This window comes from Stegostoma tigrinum, chromosome 6, assembly GCF_030684315.1.
Source record: "Stegostoma tigrinum isolate sSteTig4 chromosome 6, sSteTig4.hap1, whole genome shotgun sequence".
Classification (NCBI taxonomy): domain Eukaryota; kingdom Metazoa; phylum Chordata; class Chondrichthyes; order Orectolobiformes; family Stegostomatidae; genus Stegostoma; species Stegostoma tigrinum.
Window position 1 is genome coordinate 111,619,309 of NC_081359.1, and position 17,585 is coordinate 111,636,893.

The 17,585-nt window shown below is 48.1% G+C and overlaps 1 protein-coding gene across 4 annotated transcripts in view; it reads left to right on the forward strand.

The window, feature by feature from the left end:
* LOC125453538 (rho-related GTP-binding protein RhoG-like) overlaps window positions 1–14,913 on the forward strand; it is a 28,455-nt gene extending 13,542 nt beyond the window's left edge. For all 4 annotated transcript variants that reach the window (XM_048533274.2, XM_059646881.1, XM_059646880.1 and 1 more), the window contains exon 2: window positions 14,309–14,913. In XM_048533274.2, the coding sequence (XP_048389231.1) occupies window positions 14,334–14,912 (579 nt within the window). In that variant the 5' untranslated portion in view covers window positions 14,309–14,333 and the 3' untranslated portion in view covers window position 14,913. The remainder of the gene's footprint in view (window positions 1–14,308) is intronic.
* The last annotated feature ends 2,672 nt before the right edge of the window (window positions 14,914–17,585 follow it).

Here is a 17,585-nt window from a genome sequence, read left to right on the forward strand (position 1 = left end):
ATGTGCATGTGTCTGTGTGTGTGTGTGTTTGTGTGTGTGTGTGCGTGTGTATGTGTATGTTGTGTGTGTGTGTGTGTGTGGGTGGCTGTGTGTGTGTCTGTGTGTGTATGTGTGGTTGAGTGTGGGTATGGGTGGCTGTGTGTGTATGTGTGTGTGTGTGTGTGTGTGTATGTGGTTGTGTGTGGGTGTGTGTGTGGGTGTGGGTGGCTGTGTGTGCATGTGTGTGTGTGTGTGTATGTGTGTGGGTGGCTGTGTGTGTGTGTGTGTGTGTGTGTATGTGGTTGTGTGTGGGTGTGTGTGTGGGTGTGGGTGGCTTTGTGTGTGTGTGTGTGTATGTGTGGTTGGGTGTGGGTGTGGGTGGCTGTGTGTGTGTGTCTGTGTGTGTATGTGTGGTTGGGTGTGGGTTTGGGTGGCTCTGTGTGTGTGTGTGTATGTGGTTGTGTGTGGTTGTGTGCGTGGGTGTGGGTGGCTGTGTGTGTGTGGGTGTGGGGGGTGACGAGGGTGGACTTGGGTTGGGGGGTCACTGTGCCTGGACTGTTTCATGCTGGAGTCTAGGAGTTGAAATCTGGCGATAGGCTTTGAACTGAGAGAAAGGGGGAGGCAACGTCCTAGTAGTATTATCACTGGACTGTTTATCCAGAGACCCAGGTACTGTCCCTGGGTCCCAGGTTTGAATCCCAACACAACATATCGTGGAATTTGAAATCAATAAAATATCTAGAATTAAGAAGCTAAGATGACCTTGAATCCATTGTCAATTGTCAGAATAAAACCCACCTGGCTCACAAATGTCCTTTAGGGAAGGAAACTGCCATCCTTACCTGGTCTGGTCTACATGTGACTCCAGGCCCACAGCAATGTGGTTGACTCTGATCTGCCCTCTGGGCAATTAGGGGTGGGCAATAAATGCTGCCCAGCCAGTAGCACCCTCAAAGTATTAATGAATAAATAAAAGGTCACTGGGACCTGGGTTATGGGGCTCTGGGCAATGTAGAGGGTTTGGAGGTGCTGGGATTGGCCTCTTCAATGCAGAGGGAGATTTAATCGAGAGGGTAAAAACCAGGAAGGGGTCTTGATGGAGTAATTCAGGCGAAACTGCTCCCAGGGCAGGAAGGTCACAGATTGAGAGGAATTGGGAAAAGATCCAGTATGAGTGGGGGGAGTGAGTGAATGTGTTTCTCACATTAAGTCTCTGTGATCCGGAACATGGAAAATACTGAATTGGAAGCACATAAACACTCAAACACATGCTTACGCTCATTAACACACTCAAAGTAATGGTTGGGCACTGAGAAGCTCGGGGACACTGAGAGTTCTTGGGGTGTTTGTCCATCAATCCCTGAGGGTGGCAGGGCAGGGTTAATGGGGAGGTGGGGGGGTTAAAAAGACGGACTGGAAACTTGCCTTTTTCAGTTGAAGCATAGATCATAGCAGCAGGGAGGTGATGTTGGAGCTGTACACGACTTCAGGTTAGGCCACAGCTGGAGTACTGTGTGAAGTTCTGGTCGCCTCACTATCAGAAGGATGGGATTGCATTGGAGAGGGTACAGAGGTGATTCACCAGGGCACAGCCTGGGATGGAACATTTCAGAGATGAAGAGAGGCCCTAGTATTAAACCCTACCACTCATTGCTTCATTTATACTTATCAACCAGAAAATTCCTCATTTACACTTACAGGACCTGGTTAGCTCAGATCGCTCAGTGGTTGGTGAGTGATGCCAACAGTGCGGGTCCCATTCCTACACTTAAGTTACCATGACAATCCCACTTTCTCAACCTCTCCCATTGCCTGAGGTGTGGTGACCCTCAGGTTAAACTCATACCGGCCCCCTCTCTCTCCCTAACGGGACTCTGGTGAATTTATCTTTACTCGTTAACCAGTCAATTATCTATCCATGTCAATGTTACTCCCTGATCCAGCAGCTTCCATTTTCAGCAGTAATCTGTGATGTGGAACCTTCTGAAACACCTTCTGGATTCCAGATGGTATCAGACTTGGAAAGTTTGAGCTATAAGGGGAGGCTGGATAGGCTGGGACATTTTTCACTGGATTGTAGGAGGTTGAGGGGGGAGCTTATAGAGGTTTATAAAATCATGAGGAGTTTGGATAAGGTGAATCACAAATGTCTTTCCCATAGGGTGGGGAAATCCATGACTAGGGGATATATTTCTAAGATGAGAGGAGAAAGATTAAAAAAAGGCATGGGGGAAATTATTTTACACAGAGGGTGGATCACATGTGGAATGAACTGCCAGAGGAAGTGGTGGATGCAGTTACAGTTACAACATCTAAAAGGATAAGTAATGGATAGGAAATGTTTGGAGGGACATGGGCCAGGAACAGGCACGTGGGACTGGTTTAGTTTGGGATTGTGGCCAGCATGGACTGGTTGGACCGAAGTGTCTGTTTTTGTGCTGTATGACTCTGAGACTTTGTGACTCTAAATCTAAATACAATACATCCATTGCTTCCCTCTATCTAAAGCACAAGTTAATTCTTCAAATATCTCCAATGAATTAGTTAAACAGCTTCCTTTTAACGAAACCGTGTTGGTTCACCCTGGTGATTTTGAAATAATCCAAGAGGCCTGTGATAATGTTGTTAATAACAGCTTTGAAAATTTTCTTGATCCTGATGTTTTCTGATGCCTGCAGTTTCCTGTTTGCCCCTTCCTTCCCATTGTAATGAGACTTTTCTCCAGGGCAGGATTGACTGCCACGAGGGGTCACAGTTTTAAGGTGTTAGGAGGAAGGTATAGAGGAGATGTCAGAGGGAGGTTCTTCACCCAGAGAGTTGTGAGCACATGGAATAGTTTACCAGTGGTAGTCGTGGAAGCAGAGCCATTAGTGACATTTAAGCGACTGCTGGACACGCACATGGACAGCAGTGAATTGAGGGGAATGTAGTTTAGGTTATTTTATTTTTGGATTCGGATTATTCCACGGCACAACATGGTGGGCCAAAGGGCCTGTACTGTGCTGTATTTTTCTATGTTCTATGTAATGAAATTGGTCTATTTGTAATATTTCATTCGAATAGAACCTTCCTTGACCCAAGGGTATTTTATAAAATTAAGTTAATTAGCGTCAGATTTCTCACCCACCGCTTCTTTTAAAACACAGAAAATGAAGTCAACCAGAATGTGGAGACTGGTCACTGCTGCTCTCACAGTTCTCTCAGCGCCAATTCCCTTGTGATTTTCATTTTCTCAAGTTCTCCCTCCCATTCCCTGGTTTATTTTGAGGATGTTACTGCGTTCTCCACTGGGAAGACTGAAGCAAACCCTGGTCAATGTATGGTCATTGCCTTATGCTCAATTACGAACTGCCCAAACTCCTGTGTCACAACTGGACAGATACTGGAATTTTCCAAGGATGATTAAGGATGCCCAATAAATGCCCTGAAGCACCCAAATCCCAGGAATGTTTCCTAATAAACACTGAGTGTTGCAGTCAAACAGGCATATGATCGAAACTGTGCATCCCTCAAGCACCAGGACACACCTGAAAAATGCCAAAACTGAAAGGGGAGTGACAGTTTCTGCTGCATGAGAGGAGAATGCTGATTGGTTGGCGAATGGACTCTGATCACTAGAGACGTAGTGGGGGGCATTTAAGAAATATTTAGATGTGCACTAGTGATGGTGCACTAGTTTGGCAAACATTAAGATTGATAAGTCCCCAGGGCCAGACCAGATTTATCCTCGGTTGCTCTGGGAAGTGAGAAAGGAGGTTTCTAAGCCGCTGGCAAAGATCTTTGCTTCCTCACTCTCCATGGGAGTCATACCGGAAGATTGGAGGGAGGCAAATGTTGTTCCTCTTTTCAAGAAAGGAAATAGGGAAATCCCTGGAAATTACAGACCAGTCAGTCTTACGTCTGTGGTCAGCAAGGTTTTGGAAAGAATTCTGAGGGATAGGATTTATGACTATTTGGAAAAGCATAGCGTGATTAAAGGGAGTCAGCATGGCTTTGAGGGGTGCAGGTCATGCCTTACAAATCTTATTGAGTTCTTTGAGGAGGTCACGAGACAGGTTGACGAGGGTTGAGCAGTGGATGTGGTGTACGTGGACTTCAGCAAGGCATTTGATAAGGTTCCCCACGGCAGGCTCATTCATAAAGTCAGGAGGTATGGGATTCAGGGTGATTTGGCTGTCTGGATTCAGAATTGGTTGGCTGACGGGAGTCACAGAGTGGTTGTAGATGGGAAGTATTCTGCCTGGAGGTCAGTGCTGAGTGGTGTCCCGCAGGGCTCTGTTCTTGGGCCTCTGCTCTTTGTAGTTTTTATAAATGACTTGGATGAGGAGGTTGAGGGGTGGGTTAGTATGTTTGCTGATGACACAAAGGTTGGAGGTGCCATTGACAGTATCGAGGGCTATTGCAGGCTTCAGCGAGACATTGACAGAATGCAGAGCTGGGCTGAGAAATGGCAGATGGAGTTCAACCTGGATAAATGCAAAGTGATGCATTTTGGAAGGTCAAACTTAAATGCTGAATGTCGGATTAAAGGCAGGATTCTCGGCAGTGTGGAGGAACAGCAGGATCTTGGAGTTCAAGTGCATAGCTCGCTCAAAGTTTCCACCCAAGTGGATAAGGTTGTTAAGAAAGCATATGGTGTTTTGGCTTTCATTAACAGGGGGATCGAGTTTAAGAGCTGCGAGGTTATGCTGCAGCTCTACAAAATCCTAGTGAGACTACACTTGGAATTTTTATTAGATTCTCTACAGTGTGGTAACAGGCCCTTCGGCCCAGCAAGCCCACACCGCCCTGAAAAGCATCCAACCCAGACCCATCCCCCTATAACCCACACACCCCTGAACACTACAGACAATTTACCACGGCCAATCCACCTAGCCTGCACATCTTTGGACTGTGGGAGGAAACTGGAGCGCCCGGAGGAAACCCTCGCAGACACAGGGAGAATGTGCAAACTCCACACAGACAGTCACCCGAGGCTGGAATTGAACCCGGGTCCCTGGCGCTGTGAGGCTGCAGTGCTAACCACTGAGCCACCGTGCCGCCCCCAGTTCTGGATAAATGCGAAGTTCTGGTCGCCTTATTATAGGAAAGATGTGGAGGCTTTGGAGAGGGTGCAAAGGAGGTTTACCAGGATGCTGCCTGGACTGGAGGGCTTGTCTTACGAGGAGAGGTTGACTGAGCTCGGACTTTTCTCATTGGAGAGAAGGAGGAAGAGAGGTGACCTGATCGAGGTGTACAGGGTAATGAGAGGCATGGATAGAGTCGATAGCCAGAGACTTTTCCCCAGGGCAGGACTGACTGCCACGAGGGGTCATAAGATCATAAGACCATACGACATACGAGTGGAAGTAAGGCCATTCGGCCCATCAAGTCCACTCCGCCATTTAAATCATGGCTGATGGGCATTTCAACTCCACTTCCCTGCACTCTCCCCGTAGCCCTTGATTCCTTCTGAGGTCAAGAATTTGTCAATCTCTGCCTTGAAGGCATCCAACGTCCCGGCCTCCACTGTACTCCGTGGCAATGAATTCCACAAGCCCACCACTCTCTGGCTGAAGAAATGTTGTAGTTTTAAGGTGTTAGGAGGAAGGTACAGAGGAGACGTCAGAGGGAGGTTCTTCACCCAGAGAGTTGTGAACGCATGGAATAGTTTACCACTGGTAGTCGTGGAAACGGAGTCATTAGTGACATTTAAGGAACTGCTGGACATGCACATGGACAGCAGTGAATTGAGGGGAATGTAGGTTAGGTTAATTTATTTTTGGATTCGGATTATTCCACGGCACAACATGGTGGGCTGAAGGGACTGTACTGTGCTGTGCAGGGCTGTTAAGAAGGCATACAGTGTTTTGGCTTTTATTAATAGAGGGATCGAGTTCTGGAACCAAGAGGTTATGCTGCAGCTGTACAAAACTCTGGTGCGGCCGCACTTGGAGTATTGTGTACAGTTCTGGTCACCGCATTATAAGAAGGATGTGGAAGCTTTGGGAAGGGTGCAGAGGAGATTTACTAGGATGTTGCCTGGTATGGAGGGAAGGTCTTACGAGGAAAGGCTGAGGGACTTGAGGCTGTTTTCATTAGAGAGAAGAAGGTTGAGAGGTGACTTAATTGAAACATATAAAATAGTCAGAGGGTTAGATAGGGTGGATAGGGAGAGCCTTTTTCCTAGGATGGTGACGGCGAGCAGGAGGGGGTATAGCTTTAAATTGAGGGGTGAAAGATGTAGGACAGATGTCAGAGGTAGTTTCTTGACTCAGAGAGTAGTAAGGGAATGGAACGCTTTGCCTGCAATGGTAGTAGATTCGCCAACTTTAGGTACATTTAAGTCGTCATTGGACAAGCATATGGATGTAGATGGAATAGTGTAGGTTAGATGGGCTTGAGATCGGTATGACAGGTCGGCACAACATCAAAGGCTGAAGGGCCTGTACTGTGCTGTAATGTTCTATGTTCTATGTTCTATGTCTGGGCTGACAAGGCAATGGGCCAAAACCTGAGATTAGTCAGGTGGCTGTTCTGACTATCACAGGCCCGATGGGCTGAAGGGCCCCTTTCCGTGCTGTAGACCTGGATGGCTGAATGGCTCCTTGAGGACAACTCTGATTGGTTAATGCATTGGTCTGGGGAGTACGCAAAGGATTGGCTGAGCAGAAAAATGCGAAGTGTGAATACGTTCTTAATAATAAAACAGAGCAATTGAAGGTGTTAATTAAAATGTGTCTGTACAGATTCTGATAAATTAAAAAACAACACAGATACCACATTCTTGATATCTTCAGCATGAAGCTGTCTGCAGTTTCAAATATTCACTGCCTTCAGTCAGCATTTCCTGGTTCCAACTCAAACCCCAGAGACCCAACTCCCATTGTAGCACCTAGGGAGTGCCGCACTGTCAGAGGGTCAGTGCTGAGGGAGCGCCGCACTGTCGGAGGGTCAGTGCTGAGGGAGTGGGCACTGTCGGAGGGTCAGTGCTGAGGGAGTGCCGCACTGTCGGAGGGTCAGTGCTGAAGGAGTGGGCACTGTCGGAGGGTCAGTGCTGAGGGAGCGCCGCACTGTCAGAGGGTCAGTGCTGAGGGAGCGCCGCACTGTCAGAGGGTCAGTGCTGAGGGAGCGCCGCACTGTCGGAGGGTCAGTGCTGAGGGAGTGGGCACTGTCGGAGGGTCAGTGCTGAGGGAGTGCCGCACTGTCGGAGGGTCAGTGCTGAAGGAGTGGGCACTGTCGGAGGGTCAGTGCTGAGGGAGCGCCACACTGTCGGAGGGTCAGTGCTGAGGGAGCGCCGCACTGTTGGAGGGTCAGTGCTGAGGGAGTGGGCACTGTCGGAGGGTCAGTGCTGAGGGAGCGCCGCACTGTCAGAGGGTCAGTGCTGAAGGAGTGGGCACTGTCGGAGGGTCAGTGCTGAGGGAGCGCCGCACTGTCAGAGGGTCAGTGCTGAGGGAGCGCCGCACTGTCAGAGGGTCAGTGCTGAGGGAGCGCCGCACTGTCGGAGGGTCAGTGCTGAGGGAGTGGGCACTGTCGGAGGGTCAGTGCTGAGGGAGTGCCGCACTGTCGGAGGGTCAGTGCTGAAGGAGTGGGCACTGTCGGAGGGTCAGTGCTGAGGGAGCGCCGCACTGTCGGAGGGTCAGTGCTGAGGGAGCGCCGCACTGTTGGAGGGTCAGTGCTGAGGGAGTGGGCACTGTCGGAGGGTCAGTGCTGAGGGAGCGCCGCACTGTCAGAGCGTCAGTGCTGAGGGAGTGCCGCACTGTCAGAGGGTCAGTGCTGAGGGAGTGGGCACTGTCGGAGGGTCAGTGCTGAGGGAGCGCCGCACTGTCGGAGGGTCAGTGCTGAGGGAGCGCCGCACTGTCGGAGGGTCAGTACTGAGGGAGCCCTGCGCTGTCAGAGTTGTTTGAATTCAAATATTAAGGATTAAAACTATCCAAAGGAGTGACAGCGAGTTCATTTTTGTGAGAAGCAATCAGATGTGTGAGGCTGTGGAAAAGTTGTAAGCATTTGGTGATGAGGTTTTTACCTTTTTATGGATCATGTTTCAGGTTTCTACTGAATAACTGTAAGATTTGAATCATATTTGTAAAATACATTGGCAGCAATGATGCTTATTCTGAAGTGTAGGAGTAAATTATGTTAGTTAAATGAAAACAGTTAATTAGCACACAGTAAATTTGGCAGGTAATGTGTTGTGCATCAGGATGTGGGAAATTCTAGACTCTGCTGCTGAGCCAGACAATCAATCCATCCATCAGTCTGTCTGTCTGTCTATCCATCAGTCTGTCTGTCTGTCCATCAGTCTGTCTGTCCGTCCGTCTGTCTGTCCGTCCGTCTGTCTGTCCATCAGTCAGTCTGTCTGTCCGTCCATCAGTCAGTCTGTCTGTCCGTCCGTCTGTCTGTCCGTCCGTCTGTCTGTCCGTCCATCTGTCAGTCTGTCCATCCATCAGTTTATCCGTCCATCTGTCTGTCCGTCCATCAGTCCGTCCGTCCATCTGTCTGTCTCTCCGTTCATCTGTCTGTCCGTCCGTCTGTCTGTCCATCAGTCAGTCTGTCTGTCCATCCATCTGTCTGCCCGTCTGTCTGTCCGTCCATCTGTCAGTCTGTCTGTCCGTCTGTCCATCCATCTGTCTGTCTGTCCATCCATGTGTCTGTCTGTCCATCCGCCTGTCTGTCTGTCCATCCGCCTGTCTGTCTGTGCGTCCGCGTGGTCTCTGCAATGCTCACTAAGGGTCAGTGAGCTGTACACTCTGTGGCTCATCAGGGACGGACCAACCTTGACACTTTGTTCCAGGAGGTAATCACATCCAGGACGCCTTAGCGTGATTGTGGCTGCTCTAATTATCCTTAATCCACTTTCCTGCCCTTTCCCCAGAATCTTTGGTTCCCTTCCTGATTAAAAATCTGCCTGCTATAGACTTAGTAGAATATACTTACTCCGCAGCCCTGTGAGGTGAAGCTTTCCACAGACTCACTACCCTGTCAGAGAAGGAAGTCCTCCTCATCTCTGTTTTAAATGCATGGCCCTTTTTCTGAGATTACTCCCTTTGGTCCATCTCGCACAAGCCGAAACAACATTTCCGCATCTACCCTGTCAGATCCCCTAAGAATAAAACCGCCTCCTACTCTTCTATATTCCAAACTGTACAGGCCCAAGCTCCTCATAAGACATTCCCTTCATCCCTGGAATCTTCTCTCAACTACCTTCAATGCCAGTACATCTTTCCTCAGATAAAGGGCCTGAAACTGTTCGCAGTATCCCAGCTGTGGTCTGATAAGTGCCTTGTGTAGTTCTAGCAAAACCTTCCTGACTTTTACACTCCATTCCCTTCCCTTTGAAATGAAGCCTGACATTCCATTTGCCTTCCCTTCTGAATGTGGATGCTAGCTTTTTGAGATTAATACACAAGGATTCTCAAACTCCTCAGTGCTGCAGCTTTCTGCATCCTTTCATCATTTCAATAATATTCAGCTCCTCTATTCTTCCTGCCAAAGTGCATGATCTCACATCTCCCCAGCCATCAGGTTTTTGCTCACTTTCTTCACCTGTCCGTATCCCTCTGCAGATTCTTTGTCTCATCCTCAACACTCACCTTCCCACTTTGTTCTGGTATCATCCATGAACTTGGTGCCAGTCCATTCACAATCTTCAAAGATCATGTGCCAGATGAGAAGGAGCAAGGATAGAGCAGATAAGAAGCAGCTCTCCCCTTCAGTCGAAGGGCACGTGGGTTCAAGGTGAGGGGCAGGAGGTTTGGAGGGGGAGGGATGCAAGGGTGGTGACGGTCTGGACTGTGCTGCCTGGGAGGGTGGTAGAGGCGAATTGCTTCTCATCCTTTACAAAATCCCTGGATGAGAACTTGGCACTTTATAACATTCAAGGCCCTGGGCCAAGTGTGGATAAATGGGATTAGGTTAAATGTCAGATATTTCTCAAGCAGGATCCTTCCACACTCAATGATACAATGAGAGGTTCTGATGATTTGATTAATGGTCAGGGATGGCAGGATGTGGCTCTGACTGAGGCAGGGAAGGGAGCAGGAGTGCAGCCGCCCGTGCTGATCAGATTTGTGAGAAAATGAGGGGGAGGGCTGCCGAGGTAACTGAGCGTGGCACTGTGGCACAATACAACTGGGGGAGTGGGCTTTAAACTGGATTCCATCAGTCAGGAGAGGCAAGAAATCATCAGTTAGGCAATTAAGGTCACAGAATGGAAGGAAGAACGGACAGAATAAATTTTTAAAAGTTGCTGAAAAAGGATATTTTTGTTGAAGCTTTTCACTTTACACTCAGAAGATTTCACAAGAATATTTTACAGACTATTTTAGGTAACGTACTTTCTCAGGTCAATGTCCTGACCAATCAGAGTCAGTTTGCTGGTTTAAAGTTTAAACAAAGCCTGCCTGTTAACTGTCAATCAGTATTAACGGGAGCATTCTCCATGGCATTGCCTCAGTCAACTTTCCACTCTCCTCCCATGCAGCATCAATGTTGGTTTCCCTTTGAATTTGTATTCTTGTGAATTGTCCTGAAGAGAACAAGACAAAGTTTTGATGAAATTTGCCTTTTTTCAGCTGTACGCACATGTTCTGAAATACCAGCAACTACTAGTAAACATAAAAATATACTAACTGTCAGGACAAGATGTTACAAAGGTAACAAAAAGACAAAACTAAAGGTTCTGTATCTGACAACCAAATAGACAAATTGATCATGTAAACTGATGTAAATAAATATAATAAAATGTGAGGCTGGATGAACACAGCAGGCCAAGCAGCATCTCAGGAGCACAAAAGCTGACGTTTCGGGCCTAGACCCTTCATCAGAGAGATCAGCTCTCTCTCTGATGAAGGGTCTAGGCCCGAAACGTCAGCTTTTGTGCTCCTGAGATGCTGCTTGGCCTGCTGTGTTCATCCAGCCTCACATTTTATTATCTTGGAATTCTCCAGCATCTGCAGTTCCCATTATCTCTGTAAATAAATATAATCTGACAGCCTTTATATGGCCTTGACCACCTAATAATGAGAATTAGGGTGTGGTCATTGAGGGGTATATTACATTCGAGAGAAATAGCAAGCTAGATAAATATTGGGGGAGGAGGAGAGAGTCCACTGTTAATCAAAGATGTTGTTGATGTAATAGTTAGCGATGGCCTTGGCTCAGGAGATCAGGCTGTAGGATCAGTCTGGGTGGTGAGGAGGAACAGTATGGGAAACAGGCCCCCAGCAGTAACCACACAATGGGACAAGGTGTAACAATCAGAACATTGGCGGCTGTGATTCAGGCCTGGCAACTATCCTGAGTGACTCTAATCTACATCTAATCCAACTGGCAGCAACAGCTCCGAGAGGAACCTTACAGAATGTTTTCAAAGTGCTTTCTCAAAGCCAACCAGAGAGCAGGTTAAATTGGACGTGGCATGGCGAGTTCTGATAAATCTGCCCTGGAGCAGATAGTGACATTTGAAAATGGGACTAGAATAGGTGGGGGTAGTTCGGCCGGAGTGGGGGGGGGGGGGGCGCAAACACAGATTCTGATGGGCCAAAGGGTCTTTTTCTGTGCTATACACCTCAAAAATTCCATGGCTATGGCTCTATTAGGGTCCTCAGAGTAAAAACACCTCTAGGTAACGATGGCCATATTATTATTGATTCAGAAAATATTTGTAAAATTATGTTCAAGTTAAAAGAGAGAAACATTGTATAAACCGAGTGTTTTAAACTTGAATAAGAGCAATGATGTAGCATGAAAGCTGGAGGATAGATCAATAGAGCCAGTGGCAGATAATTGCTAAATACCCAGAATTAATATATTTCCATTCTAAAGGGAGGACCCACAATCTTATATAAAGAAGTCAAGGAAAGCATCAAACTTAAGGAAAAAAACACATAACAGCATAAAGATGTATCAGGTCAGAGAATTGGTCAGAATGTAAAGAATAGCAGGGAATGACGAAAAGCTTAGTGAGGAGGAAGAGGCTGGAGTATGAGAGAAAGCTAGCTCAGAATGTCAAAATGGATAGGAAGAGTTCCGACAGGTATTTAAAAGGGAAAGGAATAAGTAATGCGTATTATCCCCTAGAGAGTGAGAACAAGATGTAATAGTACATCGAAAGGAAGTAGTGAATAAAATGAGCAACTATTTTGCTTCTGTCTTCGTTATGGAGGATACAGAAAACATTACTGTGATAGTGATGAGCCTGGAGGTGGGGGGTGGGGGGGCAGTGTAGGAGAGGACCCTGTGAAATTACCATCATAAGGGAAGTGGGCTGAATAAACAGTAGGTGCTGTGAGCTGACAAGTCTCCAGGTTCAGATGGACTCTATTCTGGGGGTTTAAAAGTAGTTGGTGATGTTGGATTGGTGTTAGTTTTCCAAATTCTCTAGATTCAGGATGTAGCAAATATAATCCTGCTCAGGAAGGGATAGGAGCAGAAGACAGGCAACTGTAGGCCACAGAAATCATTACAAATTAATCATCAACTTCAGACACAGAAAATCTGAACTTAAAATTAAAGATTTTGAAAATATATATAACCTAGACAATTCATATCATGGATCGTAGGAACTGGCAATGCTGGAGAATCTGATATAACAAGGTGTCCAGCTAGATCTAGGTGTAGAGCAGAATCATTTGAGTCTCCTCAGATACTGAAACAGTCTGTGATATGAATTATGAATAAAATATATATGAAATAAAAGGTATAGAGCTGGATGAGCACAGCAGGCCAAGCAGCATCAGAGGAGCAGGAAAGCTGACGTTTTAGGCCTAGACCCTTCTCCAGATCTGAAATGTCAGGCTTCCTGCTCCTCTGATGCCGCTTGGCCTGCTGTGTTCATCCAGCTCTACACCTTGTTAATTCATATCAGACTGTTTCAGTATCTGAGGAGACTCAAATGATTCTGAACATTGTGTAACCATCAGTGAACATCTCCATTTCTGACCTTGTGATGGAGGGAAGGTCATTGATGAAGCAGCTGAAGATGGTTGGGCCTAGGACACTACCCTGAGGAAGTCCTGCAGAGATGTCCTGGAGCTGAGATGATTGACCTCCAATAACCACAACCGTCTTCTTATGTGCCAGGTATGACTCCAACCAGTGGAGAGTTTGCTCCCTGATACCCATCTTGATGCCACACTCGGTCAAATGCAGCTTTGACGTCAAGGACTATCACTCTCACCTCACCCTCTGGAATTTATCTCGCGCCCATGTTTGAACCGAGGCTGTAATGAGGTCAGGAGCTGAGTGGCCCTGGCAGAGCCCAAACTGGGCGTCACTGAGCAGATTATTTCTGAGCAGGTGCTGCTTGATAGCTCTGTTACTGACACCTTCTACCACGTTACTGATGATCGAGAGGAGGCTGATGGGGCGGTAATTGGCCGGGTTGGATTTGTCCTGCTTTTTGTGTACAGGACATACCGGGCAATTTTCGCCATTGTCGGGTAGATCCCAGTGTCGTAACTGTACTGGAACAGCTTGGCTAGGGGAGCGGCAAGTTCTGGAGCACGAGTCTTCAGTATTATTGCTGGAATGTTGTCAGGGCCCATAGCCTTCACAGTATCCAGTGTCTCCGTCACGTGGAGTGAATCGAATTGGCTGAAGACTGGTATCTGTGATGCTGGGGAGCCTGGGAGGAGGCTGAGATGGATCATCCACTCGGCACTTTTGGATGAAGGTTGCTGTGAATACTTCAGCCTTATCTTTTGCACCGATGTGCTGGGCTCTTCCATCATTGAGGATGGGGATATTTGTGGAGCCTCCTCCTCTAGTGAGATGTTTAATTGTCCACCACCATGTTTAGGTAAGGAGAGTGGAGAGTAGGTGGGAATGTGGGATTCATAACACAAACAGATCAGCAACCATCTTATTGAATGGTGAGCAGGTGTGAGGAGCTGGTTGGACATTTCCAGCTCCAAATGTGTTTTTTGAAGTATTAGGTTGAGGCCTCTTCAGTATTGACAGCTTCCTGTATCATCACACCCAAACACCTAAGCACATGAAACAAGAGCTGGGGCGGATCATTCAGCCCATCGAGCCCCCCGCCCCCCCGCCCCCATTCAATGAGATCATGGCTGATCTGACAGTCCCTGGCTCTGAGCAGGAGGCTCTCCCTGACCAATAACTCTCCATCAATCAGTCATCACTTCCACAGGCTGTCAATCCCTTATCAGATGGCCGCTTGTGGGATCCTGCTCTGCACAATGTGTCTGTGACACCTCCGTTATGACAGGAAGTTCACTTTGAGAGGATTTCCACCAGCCACGAATGATAATCCCAAGGTTGGGACAGGCGCTAGAGAAATGATGCCTCCTGTTTTCCCTTACTAATGGCTGGTTGAATTTTGTTGTAGGTTGGGTGCGGAGCTACTGTGGACAATGGTGACCATCAAAGTGATGTTGCTGGGGAATGAGCTGGTGGGCAAGACCTCGCTGATAGTGTGCCTCACCAGCGGGGCCTTCCTCCGGGACAGTGTGCCAACCGTCTTCGATGCAGTCACGACCCAGATCACTGTGGACCAGCGGATGGTGACTCTGAACTTGTGGGACACAGCGCCCCAAGAGGAACATCTTCTGTCCATCCGCCAGTTCTACTATCCCCAGACTGACATCTTTATCATCTGCTTCTCCATCGGCGACCCCGGCTCCTTCCACGATATCTGGAATGACTGGTACCCAGAGGTTAAACATCATCAGCCCAATGTGCCAGTGCTGTTGGTGGGCACTAAGAAGGATCTCCGTCATGACCCCAGCACCATCCTGAACCTGCTCAAACATGAACTGGCACCGGTCAGTTACCAACAAGGGGCGAGGCTAGCCCGTAAGATAAAGGCAGTGAAGTATGTGGAGTGCTCGGCACTGCTGGGAGAGGGTGTGGTCAAGGTGTTTGAGGAGGCAGCAAGGACTATCCTCCAAAAGGGCCGCGGGAAGCAGACCAGGAGCTGTGTGCTGACCTAACAGAGACACAGCAGGCCTGACAGCTACCAGCTCCAGTGTATGGCACCTCTCCCTCTCTAAATCTCCCCCTCTCATTCTCTCACTCACTTTCCGTCTCCCTCTCTCACTCTCTCTCCAATTCTCCCCCTCTCATTGTCTCACTCACTTTCCCTCTCTTTCCCTCACTCCCTCTCCAAATCTCCATCTCTCATTCTCACTCTCTCCCTCACTTTCCCTCTCTTTCCCTCACTCCCTCTCCAAATCTCCATCTCTCATTCTCACTCTCTCCCTCACTTTCCCTCTCTCTCCCTCACTCCCTCTCCAAATCTCCCCCTCTCATTCTCTCACTCACTTTCCCTCTCACTCCCTCACTCTCTCTCCAATTCTCCCCCTCTCATTCTCATTCTCTCACTCACTTTCCCTCTCTCTCCAAATCTCCCCCTCTCATTCTCTCACTCACTTTCCCTCTCCCTCACTCTCTCTCCAAATCTCCCTCTCTCACTCACTTTCCCTCTCCCTCACTCTCTCTCCAAATCTCCCTCTCTCATTCTTTCACTCACTGTCCCTCTCTCTCACTCTGTCTCCAAATCTCCCTCTCTCATTCTCTCACTCAATTTCCTTCTCTCCCTCACTCCCTCTCCAAATCTCCCTCTCTCATTCTCACTCACTTTCCCTCTCTCCCTCACTCTCGCTCCAAATTTCCCCCTTTCATTCTCTCACTCACTTTCCCTCTCTCTCCCTCACTCTGTCTAATTCTCCCTCTCTCTTTCTCTCACTCACTTTCCCTCTCTCTCCCTCATTCCCTCTCCAAATCTCCCGCTCTCATTCTCATTCTCACTCACTTTCCCTCTCTCCTTCACTCCCTCTCCAAATCTCCCACTCTCATTCTCTCACTCACTCTCCAAATCTCCCTCTCTCATTCTCACTCACTTTTCTTCTCTCTCTCTACCTCTCCAAATCTCCCCCTCTTATTCTCTCACTCACTTTCCCTCTCTTTCTCTCACTCCCTCTCCAAATCTCCATCTCTCGTTCTCACTCTCTCAGTCACTTTCCCTCTCTCTCTCACTCCCTCTCCAAATCTCCCTCTCTCATTCTCACTCTCACTCACTTTCCCTCTCTCTCCCTCTCACTTCCTCTCTGATTCACTCACCCTCCCCTACGCTCTCTCTCCCTCTCTCACACTGTCTCCTTCCACCTTCTCACCTACACACTCCCTCCAGCAATGTCACTCTCTTTATTACTTTCAATCTCTCCATCTCTCATTCTTGTTCACTCCCTCATTCTCACTCTATCTCACATCCCCGACCACCACCCCCACCTTCTCTCGCCCCTCTCCTGTTGCACTAAACCCTTCGCTGTGGGAAAACTTCAAGGAGCACGTTCTGCTAAATGTTGCTGTGGATCCTCCTGAGCTGGGACCTGCCTTGAGTCCCAGGGCATCCCTCAGTTTAGGGAGGGTCAGTAACTGCTGGCCAAGCCAGTGAACAAAATTAAACTAATTTTCTGTCATTTCGTGCCTGCTAGCTGCAGAATGTCTGTTAATGAACCAGGTCAAGCCTGTCTCCCTCCCTCTGGTTCATCGTGAATGGACAGCCCACATCCCTGACCTTGGATCTGGTCAAAGGTCAAAGGGTGTGAGACACTCCTGGGTCCTCGGTGTTGGACCAGGAATCCTGAAGCGACCAGGGCCTGTCATGCACCCCCACCCCACCTCACCCCATCTCACCCCACCCCACTGCAGGTGTGGTATCCTGGAGTTTCCTCAATAAACATCTCAGTTAATCTTTTGATGGTAGGAGCCAGGGAGAGAATTCACTGAGAGATTAAGAAACAAAATTCCTCACTAATTATAACATCTTTACAAACCGGGGCTTATTTGGAGGGAAGAATCATCCAATCGGCTGGTGAAGCTGTAACTTTAATGTTGAGGATGGAAGCAGTAGGAGCTGGAGTTGGGCTGCTATGCTGTTCAATAAGATCATGGCTGGTTCTCTACTTCAGCTCTACTTTCCCACACCATCCCCAGATCCTCTCTTTTCCTGAGGGTTGAGATTATCGACTCATCTCTTGTCTCCAATATACTGAAAGCCTCTCTACCCCAAAAACTCCCGTACCCTGTGAAAACACTAATATTTGGTCCGCTTCGGTCTGCTGAGGGAGCTGGGCCATCAGCTGTTAGCAGTTCCTTGGCCAATCGATCCAGGGTTGATCCTGACCAGCTCCTTCAGATTCACCACTCATTCTTTTCCTTCCTTCAGCGAAGGAGTCAATGTTTAAAAATCAGGGTCTGTCCAAAAAACAAGGAGCAGTTTTTTCTCTGTTTCCGAGGTGGATCTTGGGAATTCTCACCCTGAAAACTGTTCAATGCAGCGTGTCCAGGGGGTGTTGAGGGCAGAAGGGCAGATGGGCAAGAGGATGAAAGGACATCTGGCGTGGTTAAGAATGTTCATAATCAGGTCGGCTATGATCTCTTTGGATGAGAGAGCAGGCTTGATGGGAATATCACTGCATAGTGTATGATACCACTTTTGGGTATTAAACAGAAGGAAGAACAGGACCATTGGGGTCTCTTGTGGCACCACAATAGTGCCACTGACTCTGAGCCAGGAGACCCAGGTTCAAGGCCCACCTGCTCTAGAGCTACATAACAATTTCTCTGAGATAGTAGGAACTGCCGATGCTGGAGAATCTGAG